Source organism: Budorcas taxicolor, chromosome 7, assembly GCF_023091745.1.
Source record: "Budorcas taxicolor isolate Tak-1 chromosome 7, Takin1.1, whole genome shotgun sequence".
Classification (NCBI taxonomy): domain Eukaryota; kingdom Metazoa; phylum Chordata; class Mammalia; order Artiodactyla; family Bovidae; genus Budorcas; species Budorcas taxicolor.
In genome coordinates, this window is record NC_068916.1 from 50,176,377 (window position 1) to 50,196,354 (window position 19,978).

The 19,978-nt window shown below is 34.6% G+C and overlaps 1 protein-coding gene across 6 annotated transcripts in view; it reads left to right on the forward strand.

The window, feature by feature from the left end:
* Positions 1-14,464, forward strand: part of MATR3 (matrin 3) — a 39,161-nt gene extending 24,697 nt beyond the window's left edge. For 4 of the 6 annotated variants that reach the window (XM_052642441.1, XM_052642446.1, XM_052642442.1 and 1 more), the window contains 13 exons: positions 3,511-3,572; positions 4,655-4,696; positions 5,025-5,137; positions 5,388-5,440; positions 5,693-5,818; positions 6,341-6,466; positions 6,648-6,815; positions 7,602-7,733; positions 8,361-8,404; positions 8,504-8,879; positions 10,320-10,686; positions 11,146-11,267; positions 12,336-14,464. In XM_052642441.1, the coding sequence (XP_052498401.1) occupies positions 3,511-3,572; positions 4,655-4,696; positions 5,025-5,137; positions 5,388-5,440; positions 5,693-5,818; positions 6,341-6,466; positions 6,648-6,815; positions 7,602-7,733; positions 8,361-8,404; positions 8,504-8,879; positions 10,320-10,686; positions 11,146-11,267; positions 12,336-12,386 (1,782 nt within the window). In that variant the 3' untranslated portion in view covers positions 12,387-14,464. The remainder of the gene's footprint in view (positions 1-3,510; positions 3,573-4,654; positions 4,697-5,024; positions 5,138-5,387; positions 5,441-5,692; positions 5,819-6,340; positions 6,467-6,647; positions 6,816-7,601; positions 7,734-8,360; positions 8,405-8,503; positions 8,880-10,319; positions 10,687-11,145; positions 11,268-12,335) is intronic. The other 2 variants (XM_052642444.1, XM_052642445.1) reach the window with 2 other exon arrangements.
* Positions 14,465-19,978: the final 5,514 nt, after the last annotated feature.

A 19,978-nucleotide genomic window follows, 5' to 3' on the forward strand; every position in this document is an offset into this window, starting at 1 on the left:
TTTTTAAGAGTGATTTCTAGCTAAAAATACATGTATATATATCTATAATACAGAAATCTTCTAAAGCAATAGTTTAGGTACACAAGGAATATTTTATTCTTCAATCCATGTCAAAATAACTTCAAATGGTAAATTTACATTCATAGATTAATGTAAGACATGGAACCACAAACTCATAAAAGTCAGGGAATTGTATTTAGTAGATATTTTGGTATTTTCTATTTTTCAAATTTGTTGGATACACTTAGTATATCATGGAATTTAGTTTTTGTTCAGTATTCAACTTCAAGGTTTAGATCTGGTATGAATTGATTTAATGAAAATATCCATTAAACTTTGGTGACTCCAAATATTTTTTGTTACTTCATGTGTTTGCTTGCAGAAATGACAGTATGAGAAATATTGTCAAATAGGTTCTCTATACATTCCAAGGAAGATAGCTAGTTACAGTGTCTCAAATGAAAATGATTGTAAGGGACTTAATCTTTGCTACTGGAGTCATCATAAATTAAAAGCCACTGTTGGAAGCCTCTTCATCCTGACTTTGAGCAGTAACTTAATGTTGCCACTTACATACAGGAAAACAATTCAGTAAAGGAACACAAAAGGAAATCAAGAAGGACTTGAATCAGAAAAAGTTCCTATTTTTGTATATTATTCTTTTTTGTCCAGATGTTATTACCTTATAGTTCCTGAACAGTTAATAAATAATGATAATAAATGGATCTAAATTGGCCAAAGAACATTTTTGAATATTTGAAACTTTGGATTCAAGTGTAAGGTATCTTACCTAGTAAAGAGATACTTTTACTCTGTAAAACTGCACATACTCTAACAAATTTAGAAACAGTTACTTTAGAGGCCCTTTGATTTTCAAAATTTGTGGTATTTATAAATTGTACCGATTTTAAGAAGTTTTAACACCTGGATTCTCTTAATATAGTTTCCTTAACATAGCTAATGTTTTCTAGGTGTCTTCATTATTGAAAAAATAAATGTTCACTTTTGGTAGGGATCTTTTTAATTTATAGCTGATATAGAATCACTGAGTTTAGAGAAAATTCTTGCGAAAATAGATAATGAAAAATTTTAAAACATTTAATCCTGCTCTCTGGTATTGCTGCATAACTTGGAAAATCTGTTCTTTTCACTTAGTGGTAACATTAAATAACTTACATGATCAAAACTTCTTCTTAGTAGGAATAGTCTTTTAGGGGAAAAACATCTGTCATTATTTTTGATTATTTTAAGTAACTTTCAGTGATGATGTTACTTTTATTTCTTTCTAGGTCATTTTAGAACATCAAGTTGCTTTTCTGCACAGCCTCAAACTTGCCTCAAAATTCCTTTCACTTAAAGAAAACTGGCCACTACAGCCCTTCCGCTGTCTTGTCACTTGGGTTCATGTTTTTCTTTTTAGTTTTCTAGAAGCCCTTAAGTTATTCTTAACTTCATTTTGCCATTCCACATGTGCTTCTCCAAATTATCCTTTCTTTATATAATTTAGGTATCTCAATGACATTAAGGTGAATGTAGTTTTTCCTGCAGAACTTCTGAATTCAAAAAGTGAATCCTTATTCTTTATTAATCTGAGTGTTGTCTCAATGTAGAATCCAAGGATACAGATTTTTTTTAAAAAGCCATTATGGTAGAGCAGATTAGTAGTGGGTGGGTTTGGGAGGTATAACTGATTCTTTGATCTTGATTTTCCTTCTAGTACTTTGTAAGACCAGCCACTTTCAAAAGTTTGACCCCTTAAAGATCATGGGGGATTGGATATAAATAACTTCTGGTCTACTAGATAGTTTTACCATCTCCTATTAATTAGAAGCATGCCTAATAGGGTAACTTTTCTCCTCTTTGAACACACTGTTTCTCAAGGTTATGTTAAATCTGAATACTTTTCATTAAGAAAATTCTTGGTTAACATATTTGTTTAATCCCGCTTCTGAATTTTGTGAACTTTGCCTATGGTGCCTCTTGATTACAGCCATTTTTAAAGTGGCTTCCAACAAGTCAGTGGTCTGTTGCTTTGCAAATAGAAAGTTTTTATACCCCAAACATTTGGTTATAGAGGCAGCTGGACAGATCTCTTCCAGTTCCTTAACTGTTAGCCATTAAGACAATCTAACTTTGAAAGATAGCTCCCCAAGTTCTTAGAAGTACCATTCTGTTGAAATGTTCCATTTTACCTCATTCGCAGAATTTTAGTTAATTTAGGGCAAAGAAATATGTGTAAACATTCAGGCTGTAAGTTTTTAAAAATTAGAGTCCATTTATAAATTAACTTTTTAAAAGTTAAGAATGGTATCTCTTGTAATTTGGTTCCTTTAGTTCAGCTCTAAGTGAGACTCCCTTTTAAGGACTTTCTAATGTTTCAGGTAGTATGAGTCTTGGAAAAGTTGCCTTATTTTGTGAGGATTTGTGAAACAATAATACTTGTAAAGTGGGGATTGTAAAACAAGATAGTTGTATAAGCAGTGTAATAATAGTTGCTTTTCTTCCTTTTTAATTAAAAAGTTTTTTATTATTAGCACTTCTTATGTGCCTGGTAGTGTTCCAATAAACAGGTTACCTTTATTATTCATTTACTTTCCACAAAACCCTAGAAAGATACTGAACCACAGTGTTTTTAAATAACTTGTACCAAGGATTCACATCTAGTAAGTGGTACCTTGGGAATTGAACCTAAGCAGTCTGGCAGCAAAGCCTACTTTTCCTAACTCTTCTTTTTTTATATTGCCTAAAATGCTAAACATTTACATGTGGATTTTTAAAGAAAGGATAGTTTATTTGAGTAAAGTAAAGGAAAAAGTAATCCCTTCAAAATTTAAAATAATCATAAAGCAAATATTGAAGAAATAAAATGTTTTCCTTCCTAAAATTTAGAAATGGACATTCCTGAAATTTACTTCTCTAACTTTGGGAAATATAATGGGAGCTTAGGTTTTTGTTAAATTGGGGAGTGTTTCCTAGAAAAGTCACTCCTGTTGAATTAACTTAGCTTTCTGTGGCTATAGTCCACTTGCAACATACCTCAAAAGGCTGGATGAAATTAAAGATACTATTTTAACTAATTATTCATACTTACAGTATATGTTTTCTTAAAAAGTGATATAAGCATGGATATTTTATCAGTTCTGTGAAAGCAATTCTAATAATATGTGAATAAAACTTCAGTTTTGTCTACAGCAGAAATTAATATACCTGCTGATCTCAAAGTCAGTTACTACTCTTCATCTTTATTAACTCTATCTTTTCCCTGTCAGGTCTGTTAGTTTGTTAACCAAGTTACCAGTTTTTCCAAGAATGTGCATGGCGTATTTGAGGGCAGGATGAAGCTACAAGGATTCAGAGAAATGGTTTTAAATAAGTGTGATTAGTGAATGGTCAGGTGTTCAGTTTATGATAATTGCATATAGACATATAGATTAACATCCTAGAGTTTGAATGGTTGCAAAGAAATCTTAGTTTTAGTTTTGTTAATTCTACTAATTTACTTTGCTACAGGAGTGGAGTCAACATATCAATGGAGCAAGTCACAGTCGTCGATGCCAGCTTCTTCTTGAAATGTAGGAGTTTGAAATACCTTTAAAGCATCAGTTAACTGTGTCAGAAACAGCCATTGATTGGTTTTGGGGAATTCATCTTTTACTTGTAATATCCACATTGTTACTACTGAATAGTTGACACTGTCTAGGCAATGCCAGTTACAAACAATGTTTAGGTGTGGAATTGTATATGGACTATTAAGATGGAGTGATAGTGATACTTTGTTATTTAAAATGGAAAGAATTTTTAAGAGACCCAAAGATAGCCATTGATACAATAGAATAGATTCATAAGAGCATTTTCAATAACAATAATATATGCTCTAAGAATAAAGAAAATATTTATTTTCCTTGAAGAAAAGGGGAAGTTATACTAGAAGTAACAAGTTTTAAAGCAAAATCCTTCAGGATATATTTTTTGCTTTTGAGACACTTGTGATGAAGTTTAAGCTGCTAGGATAGAATTTGTAAAGAATCTCCCTACCTAAACAACATGAAACCCACCCATTGTTCACTGGGGTGGCCATTTTCACATATACCGTGCTATGGCTATCTGTTCTGTCTAGTGCCAGAACTCAGCTCAGCTCTTCGTTTTTAATGTTGGAGGGAAAAAAATATCTGTGGTCAATCTTTGTTTCCCTATATAACCCACATTTCCAGTCCCTCATATAGCACTTCTCTTTGTGAATTAACAAATGTAGGGAATTCCTGGCGGCTTAGTGGTTATGACTCCATGTATTTTTTCAGTGCTGTGGGCCAGGCAGGGTTCAATCTCTGGTCAGGGCACTAAGATCCCACAAGTCCTGTGATCCTTCCTGAACCGCTGCCCGCGCCCCAAGAAAAAAACAGATAAGGGACTATTTTAATTGTAATATGCATTACTTAACATTTTTAAGCAGTACAGAGCAAGTCAATTCTCCTTTATTTGGATTAATTTGAAATTTTCCTTTGGAAGTATCTATATGACATGTTTTAAACAGTAATATTTCTAACACTTATACTGCTGTATAACTTTATTAATAAATCTATTTTAAAGGCCAAACAAGGCTACTTTGTGAAAAGAGCAGTTTTATTTTAAAGTTAATTTTCTGGTCTTTTTAAAGCTACCCAGAATGGAATCCTGACACTGATACAGGACACACAATGTAAGTTAAATTTTTTAAGCTGTTGTTTGTAAAGGAGATCAATGTAAGGAATTCAGGTTAAATTTTTCACATTTCATAAACAATATTTTCTTAATTTCTTTATTTAATATGAGTTTGTTAAAAGTCACCATGGGTGAAAGAATTTTTAGAAACTATTTTATGTAGTAATTTTTATTTTTTATCATCGATTTCCCCCTAGTTACTTCATGCATAAATGCCCCCAAATGTTGGAATCATAGTCATACAAGGAGTGTTTTAGCAGTAAATTTAAGTTATTTTTGATGGACTTCTTTATCATGCTTTGTATTTTATGTTTTCACATTCCCAGGGGTGATCCATTCATGTTGCAGCAGTCTACAAACCCAGCACCAGGAATTCTGGGACCTCCACCCCCATCATTTCATCTTGGGGGACCAGCAGTTGGACCAAGAGGAAATCTGGGTGATTATAAAATTCATGTTACCTTTCCCTAAGAGCTTTTATCATAAAGATTAAATGCAGTGATTTTAGGCAAAAGAAGTGTCATTGAAATGTAACTCAAAAAGATGACATTTCATGAGAATACATGATACTCATATGTTACTTGTGATGTCCTTTTGCTGTTGGAGAGATGTCTGTTTATCAATTAAAATAGTCTGGTAGGGCAAATATACTTAATTTAAGACTAAAAATATACTTTTTCCCCATAAAGGTGCTGGAAATGGAAACCTGCAAGGACCAAGACACATGCAGAAAGGCAGAGTGGTCAGTAATAAAGCTCTTGCTTTTACTATATTGGCTGCATTAACTTTATTAGCTCTTTGGGCAAATGTGATTTGACTTGAATCATTGCTAATTGAATCTGTGTTGTAGTCCTTATTACAGAAAGATTGTTTTAGTTTGAAAACCAACAGGCTTTTATATGTGACTCTGATAAGAGCTAAAACTTTGTTTTTATTATTTCATATTGCTTCTAAAGAAATTTATTTACTAACTTGGTTTTTTCCTAACGAATAGGAAACTAGCCGAGTTGTTCACATCATGGATTTCCAGCGAGGGAAAAACTTGAGATATCAACTATTACAGCTGGTGGAACCATTTGGAGTTATTTCAAATCATCTTATCCTAAATAAAATTAATGAGGTATGAGTTAAGTGTGTAGTATTTATTCATCACTAAAGTATATCCTAAAGAGAATATATTATTTTGTATTATAAAAAAGAGTGTTAGCTTAATCATCAATGTGGAATGTAATGACAGAAAGGGCCAATAGTTGAACTAATCAGTAATAAATTCTAGTACTAATAGATTGTTGGTAACTTTATAAATTGTGTTTCTTAAGCAGTTACATTGTCTTTATTATACTACTGCCACAGTAAGGACTATATAAACATAATTATTTGGAAAAACATTTCAAACTTTTACTTGAATGGTGCCAAATTATTGTTTCAAATTCAGTACATAATAAATGATAGTGTTAGTGTCATGAAAGTAATAAAGTCTGAGATGATCTTTAATAAAATAGGAAATTAGAGATTTTTTTTTTTCTCTCAGGTTCTTGAAAATGCTTTCTATATTATGATTAAATATTTTTGGAAAGACTTTGGACAGTGTGGAATCGGGTTGATTTTTTGAAATGTAAATATATATTTTTTTCAATTTTAGGCATTTATTGAAATGGCAACCACAGAAGATGCTCAGGCTGCAGTGGATTATTACACAACCACCCCAGCATTAGTATTTGGCAAGCCAGTGAGAGTTCATTTATCCCAGAAGTATAAGAGAATAAAGGTAAATAATCTCTATTTCTCCAGATTTGTATCACCAGTTAGTGTATCATTTTAATATTTAATAACTTACAGCCGTTTAAAATTGTTGCTAGTATCTAGGAATAATCTTGACTAATAATTATGGCATACTTAACGTTTGATTTCCTCTGTTTTTTGTTTTTTTTCCCTCCTGTGTATTAAAGAAACCTGAGGGGAAGCCAGACCAGAAGTTTGATCAAAAACAAGAGCTTGGACGGGTGATACATCTCAGCAACTTACCTCATTCTGGCTATTCTGACAGTGCTGTCCTCAAGCTTGCTGAGCCTTATGGGAAAATAAAGAATTATATACTGATGAGGATGAAAAGTCAGGTAATATACATGTAGAGGTTTTGAAAAAGATTATTTCCCAAAGTGTTTTTTTAAATTTTAAGTTTTTGTTTTTTAACATCCTCATTTTTAGTGAAGGGGTGGGGGAGTAATTTGGTGGCCAAAGGGGATTGGTTCTTTCTTATCATAAAGTCATAGTAGATATTTAAGAATATTGAGTAAATAAAGTGAAAAGTAAAGATCTTTTTCTCTAGTTTGGCTAGTATTATTTCCGGAATTTGCCTCCAAAGAGCTTTCTTTGTGTATATAAGTATACTTTCCCCTTTACTTTAAATGGGATTATATTAAAATGTTACTTTCCACTTTACACATGATTCCATTGAGTGAACTGTGATGAATTTAATTTCTTTAATTAATGGATATTAGAGATGCTAGTTCTTTGGCTGTGCCATTAATGCTGCTGTGGATTTTGTGGCATGTGACTTTATGCATATAATTGAAAGATACAATTTCAGAATTGAAGTTGTGAATCCTGATACTTGCTTTCTTTTCTTTGACGGTGCCAAATGCTCTTCAAAAAATAATACTCATATACAATCATACTAGCATTCTAAGAGCTTTATAAACACTGGATATTAGACTTTTCAAATTATGTGAATTTAATTAATTGATGGATTAATTTATTTCATACTTACATTTCATTTTTAAAATTGTAAGTAGGGCATCTTTTCTTTAATCTTTTTGGAGCTTCATGAGTTTGTATCCTTCTAGACTTTTACTTTCTAATAAATTTTTTGTTCTTTTTTTTGTTTGTTTTTCTTGCCCCAGGCCTTTATTGAGATGGAGACCAGAGAAGATGCAATGGCAATGGTTGACCACTGTTTGAAAAAGGCCCTTTGGTTTCAAGGGAGATGTGTAAAAGTTGACCTGTCTGAAAAATACAAAAAATTGGTACTCAGGGTATGTAGTGTTTGATTCAGGTTCTTTATAAAGCTTATTTTCCGCTTTTCAAGGCATGACATTTTTATAAATTTTTACATGCTAAGAATGTAGGATTTAGGAGGTGTGGGGGACACAGATTCAATCCTTGATCTGGGATGATCCCTTCTGTGCACAACTACTGAGCTGTGCTCTAGCCATGCTCTGTAACAGTGAGAGGTTCAAGCACTTCAACGAAGAGTAGCCCCACTCACTGCAACTGGAGAAAGCCAGAGCACAGCATCATGACCAGAAATAAGTAAATAATTAATACATGTATAGAATTTAGTTATTGAAAGAGAGTAATCTTTTCTCTTTTTCTTGTCTTCATTAATGCAGAAGTTTTTAAACTGATGTCTGTATAAAGCATCTTTATTTTTATCTGTTTTACTTAAAGTTTTATTTGTAAAGCTTTAACAAAATTATTATTCACTGCTCTTGAAATGTTGGTTGTAATGAATTAATAATGTTAGAGCAGCTTACATTCTTGGGTATGGTTTAAATAAGGTTAGTTGATATATAAAGGATGGTCATCGTTTATTAGTTAATTAGGATAATTAAGTATGAAATCTAATACATTTATGTAACTGGTGAAATTTTGTCTTTTAGATTCCCAACAGAGGGATTGACTTACTCAAAAAAGATAAATCCCGGTAATTTCTTTGTGTGTGTGTGTGTCTGTATACACTAGTATATTAAACGTTCGTTTTCCAACTCGGTAGAATTAATTCAGGTGTATATTTTGGTTTCAGGAAAAGATCTTACTCTCCAGATGGCAAAGAATCTCCAAGTGATAAGAAATCCAAAACTGATGGTTCTCAGAAGACTGAAAGTACTGCTGAAGGTAAAGAACAAGAAGAGAAGTCAGGTGAAGATGGTGAAAAAGATACAAAGGATGACCAGGCAGAACAAGAGCCTAACATGCTTCTTGAATCTGAAGATGAGCTACTTGTAGATGAAGAAGAAGCAGCAGCACTGCTAGAAAGTGGCAGTTCAGTGGGAGATGAAACAGATCTTGCTAATTTAGGGGATGTGGCATCTGATGGGAAAAAAGAACCTTCAGACAAAGCTGTGAAAAAAGATGCAAATGCCAGTGCTTCTGGAGCTGCAAAGAAAAAGCTTAAAAAGGTAAATGAAAGTTTTATGTTGACTTGTTTCAGTAGAAAACTAGATCAGTGTTTCAAATTATTTATATCAGGGTCACATTTAATAGAATCAGTCACTTACATTAGGAAGAAATAGAAAGGAATCACTAAAAAAATGGAAATCTAAACTCTGCAATACATAGATTGAATAGGACTAAACTGCAATAGGAAAATGTCAATTCACAAAGAGAACTTTTTAGTAACAAAGGAGAAAGACTTAAAGCTGTATATGATTCTGTTTGGTAGTGGTAATGTGTAGATAGTAGTAGGCAGCCTTTATGTATATTCCAGCTTGTTTTTTAAACATGGGGTATGGATTTTACAGCAAGTTAACTGACCTGACCCAGGGGTAACTGACCCAGGACACTTAAAACGTTGTGTCAAAAATGGTAGAACTTGAAGAATTTTCCTATTATAGAAATGTAACCTTGATTAGATACTTCAATAGGTTTTAAAACATTTTTTCTTAGAACACATGTCACATATTTAAAGTAAGGCAAATAGCAATATAAAAATATATATGTGGTAGAAAAATAGTAAATCAGAAGACCAATGGTATAATTGACTATCTCCATTAAAGATTAGAGCATTACAATGCCTTTAGAACTCCATAAGATAAATGAGTCTTGAAGTGAGATTATTATAATCCTCTTTCATTCATTCCTTCTAAGATACACTCAACTACCAGAAAACTTACTATTTATCTCTAGATTTTGATGGCTTGATCAAATAAGTTATCCTTGAGGTTTTCTGGCTGAAATAGATAATAGTTATGTAGTACTACATTTGTGCTCTTAAGAGCTGATAATTATTGAGCATTTATTATGTGCCATCAATTTTCCTAATCTCTGTGTGTGTGCTAATTAACTGATTCTTACAATAACCTTATGCCACAGATGCTTGTTATCCATATTTCATGAATGAGGAAATTGAGTCATATTAAAATTCAGTAGATTGTGGTCATACTGCTTTTATAAATGGCAGAGCCAAGAATTAAACCTAAGCAGTTATGTTCCAGAGCTTGATTTTTAAACCACAGTGGTATTTTAGACTGTTCTGTAACAAAAAGAGTTGCACCATAAGATATCTTCTTTGAAGGACATCATTCAGCTTATCGATACTTCATGAAATCAGCTCTCTGATTATCTTGCAGCATAATAAGTCTCAAAAGTATAGAGTATTAATGTCCTCATATTTATTTTCTGCTCTTTGTATAAGGGAAGCCTTGGATTACTTAGTTTTAAAACAAGCTAAGGTTTTTTTTTAGACTAGTAAATTTGGGGGGAGAGAAAAGTCCCCCCCCCCCCTTTTTTTTTTTTTGAGAAAGTGAAGGCAAAGACGCTATCCCTTTCCCTTCAAGTAAAGCAAATGGAAGGGATACTGCAGGATAATTGTTGCAGAGTAAATTTGTCTTTCTTAACAGCGTCGTTTCCCAGGGAATATGGAAGGTTTTGTCACTCTAGATGAGGTTGGTGATGAGGAAGATTCGGAACTTCAGAAACTTCGTAAATCGGGCATGGCATTTAAATCTGGTGACAAAAATGATGATGGTTTGGTTGAAATTAAGGTGGACAAGATCGAGGAACTTGACCAAGAAAATGAGGCAGCGTTGGAAAATGGAATTAAAAATGAGGAAAATACAGAGCCAGGTGCTGAATCTGCTGAGAATGCCGATGATCCCAACAAAGATACAAGTGAAAACGCAGATGGCCAAAGTGATGAAAACAAGGAGGACTATACAATCCCAGATGAGTATAGAATTGGACCATATCAACCCAATGTTCCTGTTGGTGAGATTTAAGGCTTTGTTGTTCCCCTTCACCCTCCCCAAACTCTTCCTATAAGATTTTTTTAAATTGGTCTTACATAAACTCTGATAACATGAAGTTCTACGCAGAACAATTTGTAAATCTTACTTGAAGCATTCTTTTTTCCTCTTTTTGTTACCATTCCATAATATGTTCTTTTTTCTCCTCATAAAATTTTCTGAGAATTTCACATTGCTTTTTGTTTTGTTCACCGTTCTATTTCAACATTTTTAAGAGAACAATTAGGTGTGGGCCCTTAAACATCAATTAAATACAAGCTATTAACGATGTCATGGTTTTTGCTTTGTTTTAGCGTAGGCTATATTGGACATGTCACAACTGTTAACTCATTCAAATTATATTGACAGGAAAAAAAGATTTGAGAACACTATTAAAACCTTCAGTTTACTGAATTTGTAAGAATGTATGTTTGTGTTCTAGGTATAGACTATGTGATACCTAAAACAGGGTTTTACTGTAAGCTGTGTTCACTCTTTTATACAAATGAAGAAGTTGCAAAGAATACTCATTGCAGCAGCCTTCCTCATTATCAGAAATTAAAGGTAAGGCTGAATCTAAAAGAGGAGAGTTCTTTTGTGAAAACTAACAAGTCACGTAAGTTTATGGACCAGTACCATCTGTGGACCCAGCACGCTTTATCCTGATAACATTCTTTATTGATGGGCCTTGAGCAGTTTGATGAACTCTGGAAGCATCTGCTAAACCTCTTTCTAGAATACACTATTAACTAAATGATAATTCAGTAATTTCTAAATTTATAGATTTAAACGTTACAAATTCTGTTGTATAAGAGTTATTTGAGTATTCTCAAATGATTATTAGACTGTAATTTCTCTAATTTGGAAGATACTGGAGGCTGAAAGTCAAGTGAAATATTATAAAGCCTTTTTCAACTTTATAAAGTGCCATATCCCTTTATACTTAATGATTTTTACATTGACTTTAAATTATTATTTTATTAATAATGACACTTCAGTGAAGTTTTATGACCAAAAGGATATACAGGTAAAAGGAAAAATTAATAAAGCACAACATAATAAAGAATAACAAATTTCTGTTTGGATATTTTGAAGTTTGGTGTTTTAGTTAGTGGCTTAAGGACCAAGTATTGAAATAGATGAGGGAAAACTTGAAAGTAGGAGTTAAAAAAGATAATACTGATTTATAATATAAAGATGCTAGAGTATTAAGGACAGTGGTTATTTTCAGTGGTAGCAGAAATTTAATAATATTTTGTCCTTTTGTCTTAGAAGAAGGGGCATTGAATAAATACATGTCATTTAACTAATCTTAAGTTCTTGGGGTAGCAGCAGTTATTCTATGTGCGTATTTTGGTCTTTGTTTTCTCATCTCTGTAAGTTAGTCTTAATTGCACATTGAAGTAACTTTTTCATATTTTACTGTTTCTTTTCCCATGCCTTACTGTGGTGTCCAGTTTAGTTTTATACCTGCTTGATAAGAATAACTGGATCTTATAAATATTGACAAGGTTATAGTTAAATTAGACTCAGGTCCCTAAACTTCAATAGAATATTTTATTTTGTAGTTAATCCATTTGTTATGTTTTACTAAGGTGACTTAATCCTTGTAACTTTTTCTTTTCTTTTCAGAAATTTCTGAATAAATTGGCAGAGGAACGCAGGCAGAAGAAGGAAGCTTGAGATGTGCAAGAAGCTTAATGATTTCAAAGAAAATAATGGTTCTTTGTTTTTAAATGTTAACCTTTTTTAAATACAGTACTGATAGTTAGAAGAAAACTATTGTATTCTTTTGTTTTAGTGGAAAATAATAGATAATAGATGTCTGTTCATGTGTTAAGTGTTATAGCAAAAATACATATACGGTTAAGTTAATGAAGAATTGTTTTTGTTTTATCAAAATAGTAACAGACAGAAATACTTTGTAGAGACTGACTTCATATGCTAAAGATACTTGCACCACTAAGAAAGATATGTAGAAGCATTCAGAGAAATGAAATTTAGTAGTTCCAAGCTTCAGAGATATGTCAAAACTTTTGATTCCATTCAATAAAGAACAAAACCAATTGTATTTTTATTACTTTCATCTGAAACATTCCACGTTTTAATCTGAGCCTTGCAGACTTTTCATTTGGAGTTTGAAGCATTTTTGGTTTTGTTTCATTTATGGAGAACTTCACTAATGTGAGATTGGTAATTAAAATGCAGGTGCAGTTTTCTTTCAATGTCATGTTGTTTAGATAATAAGAAATATTAAGTAATTGGCTTTAGATTTTGTAATTTTTTCCCCTAAGTTCCTGCTAGATTTCGTATTCTAGAAGTCAATGTATTTTCAGTGAAATGTAAAAATATTCCCCTTCTCTTTGACCAGTATTAATTTCTTGAGATCTTATTGCTTGTCACTTGAATCCTGTAGCTGTCATACATCATCTGGTATAAGCAACATTTGATTTTTGAAGTGTGTAGACCATCTCTTTGTATTTTCAGGATGTAATTTTACATTTCTGCATTTTAAAAACAGTTTGGCCATAATCTTAGACGCACGCTTCTAATTCATATACTTGCATATGTGACCTTTGTGAACAGAAATTTGCATGTATAATCTGTGTTTACTTGTAACTTTCTGGTAATATTATATACTGCTTATATCTGTGGATTCAAGTTTCTTAAGTGAGTACCAATAAAAAAGAAAAACCTAGGCCATGTTCATTGGTTATACATGTTTGAGGTGTTAACCAATATATTTGTCACAGTTGTGGTTTTTATTTACTGTTACACTTTCTTGCATGCTTTAACAAATTATTCCATTTTTAATCTAGAGTGTTCTAAAAACTGCTACTAAAAATCTGAGTTTTAAAGCTTCTGGTGCTGGTGGATTTCTTGTTCCTGTTACATAAGTAAAAATTGGACTATTCATAGTCTTTTCAGACCTTCGGAGTTCAAAACGCTAAGCTCATGTTTAGACATGTCTAAGTGTTAACAGTAAACTTGGAAATAACATGGAATAACAAGAATTAGTTGCATCAGCGTTTCAAAATATGTTGGGATAATTGGTTTAAGAGATTATTGTCAAGCAGATTTTTAATTTAAAAAAGAATTTAAGAGATTCTCTTTGAACCACTTAGATCTATTAAAGGATGTATCAAATGGAAGAAATTTTATGATCTACCACTGAGGGGAAAATGACACTTTAATGTAACATGCACAAAAAATCCTTGCCAGTTTACTTCAGTTTAATTTTGGCCTTTACTCATTACCAGCTTTTAATTCCAACTGTTAACTAACAGTAGCTATATACAAAGCATTCTGTGTACAATGGCATCCCTTGTTTTCTGTCAGCTTTTTTTCATAGGTCCTACTTTGTTAGTTAGATATACCAAGGTGTAGAAAAGAATGTTTAATATCTTCATTTGCTAGGGTTTGGAAAGTATAAATTCTCATAAATTGCTAATGATGAATAAACCTGTAACAGCTATCTCCCAGATTATGACAAACCTTTATTTAATAGGAATGTTTTTTCATTTAACCAACTATAAAGTAGAAAATTTTCCCACCCCCATTTTAGTTTTTAGTTTAATACAGATGTTAATCCTGAGTGAAGGAAACTTGATGTTTGTTTTACAATTTTATTTTATCATTGCTAATAAATATGGCCGATGAGAATTACTCTGGTAAGGCTTAAGTTGGCTAGCTGTAGTAGTGTGTATCCTAAAAACACATGGTTGACCAAAAAGTTCGTTCAGGTTTTTCCATAAGATCTTACCAACCCAATAATTTTATTTAGAGTTGTAAATGAGGAATGTAGATTTCTGGCTATTGAGTACTGACTAAGTACTTCTAGAGATTTTCATATGGTATAGATTATAAAGAACTTCTAAAGCTTATATCCAGCCTCTGAATTCTTTTACCCCCTTTTCTTAGGGTAAAAGGGCTTCCGTGATAGCTCAGCTGGTAAAGAATACACCTGCAGTGCGATTCGATTCCTGGGTCAGGAAGATCCACGAGAAGGGATAGGCTACCCACTCCAGTATTCTTGGGCTTCCCTGGTGGCTCCGCTGAAGAATCGGCCTGCAGTGTGGAAGACCTGGGTTCAATCCCTTGGTTGGGAACATCCCCTGGAGAAGGGAACACCTCTACCCACTGCGGTATTCTGGCCTGGAGAATCCCATGGATGTATAGTCCATGGGGTCACAACATGGACTGAGTCGGACATGATTCTAAGTGACTCTCACTTTAGGGTGAAAAGGACATACACACTATTAAGTAGTATGGCCGCGTTAGGTTATAAAAGTGGAAGAATACACATTTTTTTTTGCCTGACTTTGTTCACAGTGTACTTTTAGTGCCTTTGAACTGGAAAATAACAGGATAAATTGTGATGAAAGAGGCTTGTATATAGTGGAAATCTGTAGGAATGCTGCATATTATATTTTTAAATCAGACAAAATTGGTATACACAGTTTGGTTAGGATAATACAAGCTAAGGCTAGGAGTTAGCAGCTCTGTACTGCTGTATTGGCTTCCATAGAATATGGTCTTGGATAGCCTAAATATCAACTGTTGAGGGCAATGCATTTGAGGTATTCTCCAACCAGGACCCTGAGCTGAGCTGTTCATTAAGCTGGAGTTAAAGTGCCTCTCCAAACTGATGCACGTCCTTTGCATGTCAGGTATGAGACATGGTATACAAACAAAATGCTTCTGTAAATTAAGACTGCTGCTGCTGCTGTTAAGTCGCTTCAGTCATGTCCGACACTCTGCGACCCCATAGACGGCAGCCCACCAGGCTCCCCCGTCCCTGGGATTCTCCAGGCAAGAACACTGGATTGGGTTGCCATTTTCTTCTCCAGTGCATGAAAGTGAAAAGAAAGTAAAGTCACCCAGTCATGTCCAACTTTTAGTGATCCCATGAACTGCAGCCTACCAGGCTCCTCCGTCCATGGGATTGTCCAGGCGAGAGTACTGGAGTGGGGTGCCATTGCCTTCTCCACTTGTGGTTCTCAAATGTTAGCATGTATCAGAATTACCTGGAAGCTTCACTTTAAACATGACTGGGCCCTGTTCATAGAATTTCTGATTTACTGGGTGTAGGGTTGATTTTAATAATTTTCATTTTTCCATAAATTACCCAGGTGATGGCGATGTCTTAAGAATAGAGACCACACTTTAGAGAATGATTGATTTACCTATAGCTGAACTTTACTACTAGGCACTTGTGGTCAGATGCCTGATTTAGATACTGTTGTTGGAAGGTTTTGCTACTGTACTAAAGGTAAGGGAAATGTTGGAAAAGAATATTCGGGATCCCTCATGAAGCATGTTTTAAAGTTACAAGTGGGAGACACTCAAGAGCCCTCAATACTGCTTTCCCTGGTGAACCCTTTATCTTTTGCTTTGGACATTAATAAAATGAGCAGCTGATTTACTGAAGTTTTAAGTGAATGGAAAAATGGAAGTAAATACTTTCACTCCAGATATAATTTGCTGAATTATTAACTATAGTTGATAGAAGCTAGAGCTCAATTAAGGTACTAGTTATTAGGAAGAAATGTGAAGATAACAGGAGATAATAGCTTGAAAATTCCACGTGAGAACTGATAGATAATATATGGTTAATTTTTTAAAGGCTGTATTGACATTTATTAAAGCCTTTATCTTTAGCCCTGGCCTTCGATTTATAATTTCCATACATTTAAAGAATTCTGTAAAGCCAAATGTACAGTAGGGAACATGGAAATTAAGAGAAAGGAGGGGCAGTCTTTTATGTGTAGTAGAGAAAAAACAAATGGTGTTCACACCAATAACAGTAAAAATCGTAGCCATTAAATACAGGTTTAATAATCTGAACCATTTTGCTTTATATAGTGCACCATTCATATACAGGTTTAATTACCTGATCCAAATGGAATATACTAAGAGCAGCAGGAATGTCCTACCTTTGACAAGGACAGAATACTCCAATTTCAGTCATTGCACCTGTCAAAAGTAGGACCAGTTCCTATTTGCTTAGTTTTGCCAGGTTTGTTAAATCACTCTTCATCAGCTACTTCCTTGGCAACTGCCAAAGGTCTGTTCTTTATATGTATACCTCCCCCTCCACTTGTATCGGGAAGACACCAGTTTTATGCTCTGTGTGCACTTAATCTGCTTTGGGATAAAAACCTGTGGAAAGGAATTGGAGTTTAAATGGTCATTACTAGATGATAAAAACTAGTGGAAACCTAACTCTTTTTCCTAATTGTGGCTAATTCTGCTCACAAGCACAAGTGTCTGATTCATTTCATTGTAAGTAGCTAAGCTGTGCAAAACCAGCAAGGAAGGGCTTGACACTGCAAAAGAGGAATTTCCTCTGCCCATATATTCTGTACATCTGTAGGTGCATATCACCCTTTTTAAAAAAACCTTTGCCTTTTTATACTTAAAACTTTCTACAAATTTGACCCCTATAAGTCAGGCTAGTTTTTGTTTTTATACACAGAATATACTATGCTAGCCATTTTTAAATAACATCTTACTCTGTTAACCATAATTCATCTCAATTCCCTAATTCATAATCCCCTATTGATAGGCTTTTCCATTTTGACTATTAACAGCTATCAATATCTTTACATCTTTCCAATTTCATCTATACGTGGAGTGTTTGAGACAGAAGATTCATACATTTTTACATCTGATGAAAACTCAAGAGAGCCTGTTCATAACCATCCTGTGCCTTCATAACCATCCTCTCCTGATTCCTGCATCCTACTTCACCTTCCATCTCAAGTTAGAATTGTTGGTGCCTGAACAATACATGAATTTCTGTAGCATTTAAAAACTCGACCTCTGATGATTCCATTGCAGCGTCTTACCACTGGCAAACTTAATAGCCTTCCTTCTTGTGACACTTTTCCAATCAGATCATCATCACTACCATCCAGACAGCATGTACAGATTATAAACTGTTTTGGTTTTATGTTCCCCTGTTCATGCCTCTTCTAGCCTCGAGTTGATAAATTACCTTCCAGGTTCCTTGAGTTAATCATACTCCATAAACCAGTAAAACACCATCTTCCTCCCCAGAGCTGTTCAGCAGCCAAGAAAGCCAAGCTCTTTTTCCCTGGTTTAGGATTGTTGAGTTGCTAAGTCATGTTCAACTCTGCTGCTTCATGGGCTGCAGCACACCAGGCTCCTCTGCCCTCCACTACCTCCCGAAGTCTGCTCAAATTCGTGAACAATGATGCTGTCTACCCATCTCACCTGCTGCAGCCCCCTTTTGCCTTTCATTCCCAGCGTTGGGTTATTTTCCTATGAGTCAGCTTTTCCCATCAGGTGGCCAAAGTATTGGAGCTTCAGCCTCAGCATTAGTCCTTCCAATTAAAATTCAGGGTTGATTTTCCTTAGGATTGACTGCCTTGATCTGGCAGTCCAAGGGACTCTCAAGAGTCTTCTCCAGCACCACAGTTTTAAAGTATCAATTCTGCACTTAGCCTTTATGGTCCAATTCTCATGTCCGTATGTGACTACTGGAAAAATCATAGTTTGACTATATGGACCTTTGTCAGCAAAGTGATGTCTCTGCTTTTTAATATGCTGTCTAGGTTTGTAATAGCTTCCTTTCCAAAGAGCAAGCATCTTTTTAAGGTCATGGCTACAGTCACCTACAGTGATTTTTGAGCCCAAGAAAATATGTCACTGCTTCCACTTTTTCCCCTTCTATCTGCCATGAAGTGATGGGACCTGGATGCCATGATGTTTGGTTTTTGTTTTTAATTTATTGTGACTGCAAGGTGTCTTAGGGGATGTGGAATCTAGTTGCCTGACTAGGGGTCAAACTTGGGCCCTCTCCATTGGGAGCATGAAGTCCCAGCCACTGGACCACAAGGAAGTCCCTGATCTTAGTTTTTTTAATGTTGAGTTTCAAGCCAGCTTTTTCACTCTTTATCCTTCATCAAGAGGCTCTCTAGTTCCTCTGCACTTTCTGCCATTAGAGTGGTATTACCTGCATATCTGAGGTTATTGATATTTCTCCCAGCAATCTTTGGTTTTATTTTTTCTTTTTTATTATTTCTTGCAGCAGTGTTGATTCCAGCTTGTGATTCATCCAGTAAATAAGTTAAATAAGCAGGTTGACAATATACAGCCTTGTTCTTCCTTTCCTTTTGAACCAGTCAGTCTTTCCCTGTCTCTATTAATGTTGCTTCTTGACCAGCACACAGGTTTTTCAGGAGACAGGTAAGGTGGTCTGGTACTCCCCTCTAAGAATTTTCCACAGTTTGTTGTGATCCACACAGAGACTTTAGTCAGTTTAGGATACATATTTGCAAATGTGGCCAACGTGTTTGACTGAGGGGTAACCATCACATTTTATTTCTTTGGAGCTTTGGGCTGACTCAAAAGATTTTTAATGAATGAAATGGCCCTAGAGAGAAGCCCTCTTGGATTCAGGACTTCCATGGAGGGAGCTTTTTTTTTAATTTTTGTCTTCAGTTTTAGCTGATAGAAAAGCTTGATTTTTTAAGATTCAAGGTTTACAAGAGAGTAAAAAGATAAATCTCAGTCCTTCATTTTACTTCCCCAGTGGGAAGAAAGTTTTACTGTGTTCCCTTTCAAATGTATATTCGGAGATTTTTTTACACATACTATACACTGTACCTTGATTGGTATCACTAAAAGCATACACAAGACTTGCCAGTGAGGAAGCAAGGAAGCAGAGATTAATGTATGGCGGGCAGCGCATCTGAGAACAGGGAGGAAGAAATCATTGGACCCTTAACTCACCCTTCTGTCTTCCCTCTGAACAGACTATTTCCTTTGTAACTTCGAAAGGGGGTTATAGATCTCAATTCCCATCTCACATTGAGTTCACCGTTGTGGTTGAAAAAGCCTGATTGGCCAAGAGTACTTTCACGTTTTCATGCTATGTCTGGATAGTGGTGCTAAGATCTGGGTTCGAAAAGGGTGTACCTGGACGTGTGTGAGTGCAGGTGCTTGTGTAATAAGCCTCAGTGAATTTGTCTTAGTTTATTATTTCTGTGTTACGTTTTCTGTCAGGATCTCTGGATATGATTTGGTACGTGTCACTCATAGTGTGACGCTGTATATCACGTTTGATGTGTGTGTCTGGCTGTGTGACTGCACTCTTGTTATCTAGATGTTCCTATTTGATGTCAGTGTGTTTGAGGTAACTTGCGGTGTGTAATAGTCCACGTCTGTGTATCTTGTCTGGGTCTCCTTCCTAGCTCCGCCACTCACTGGATCCCATCATTCTTGAAGAATGGGCGCGTGTGGGGACA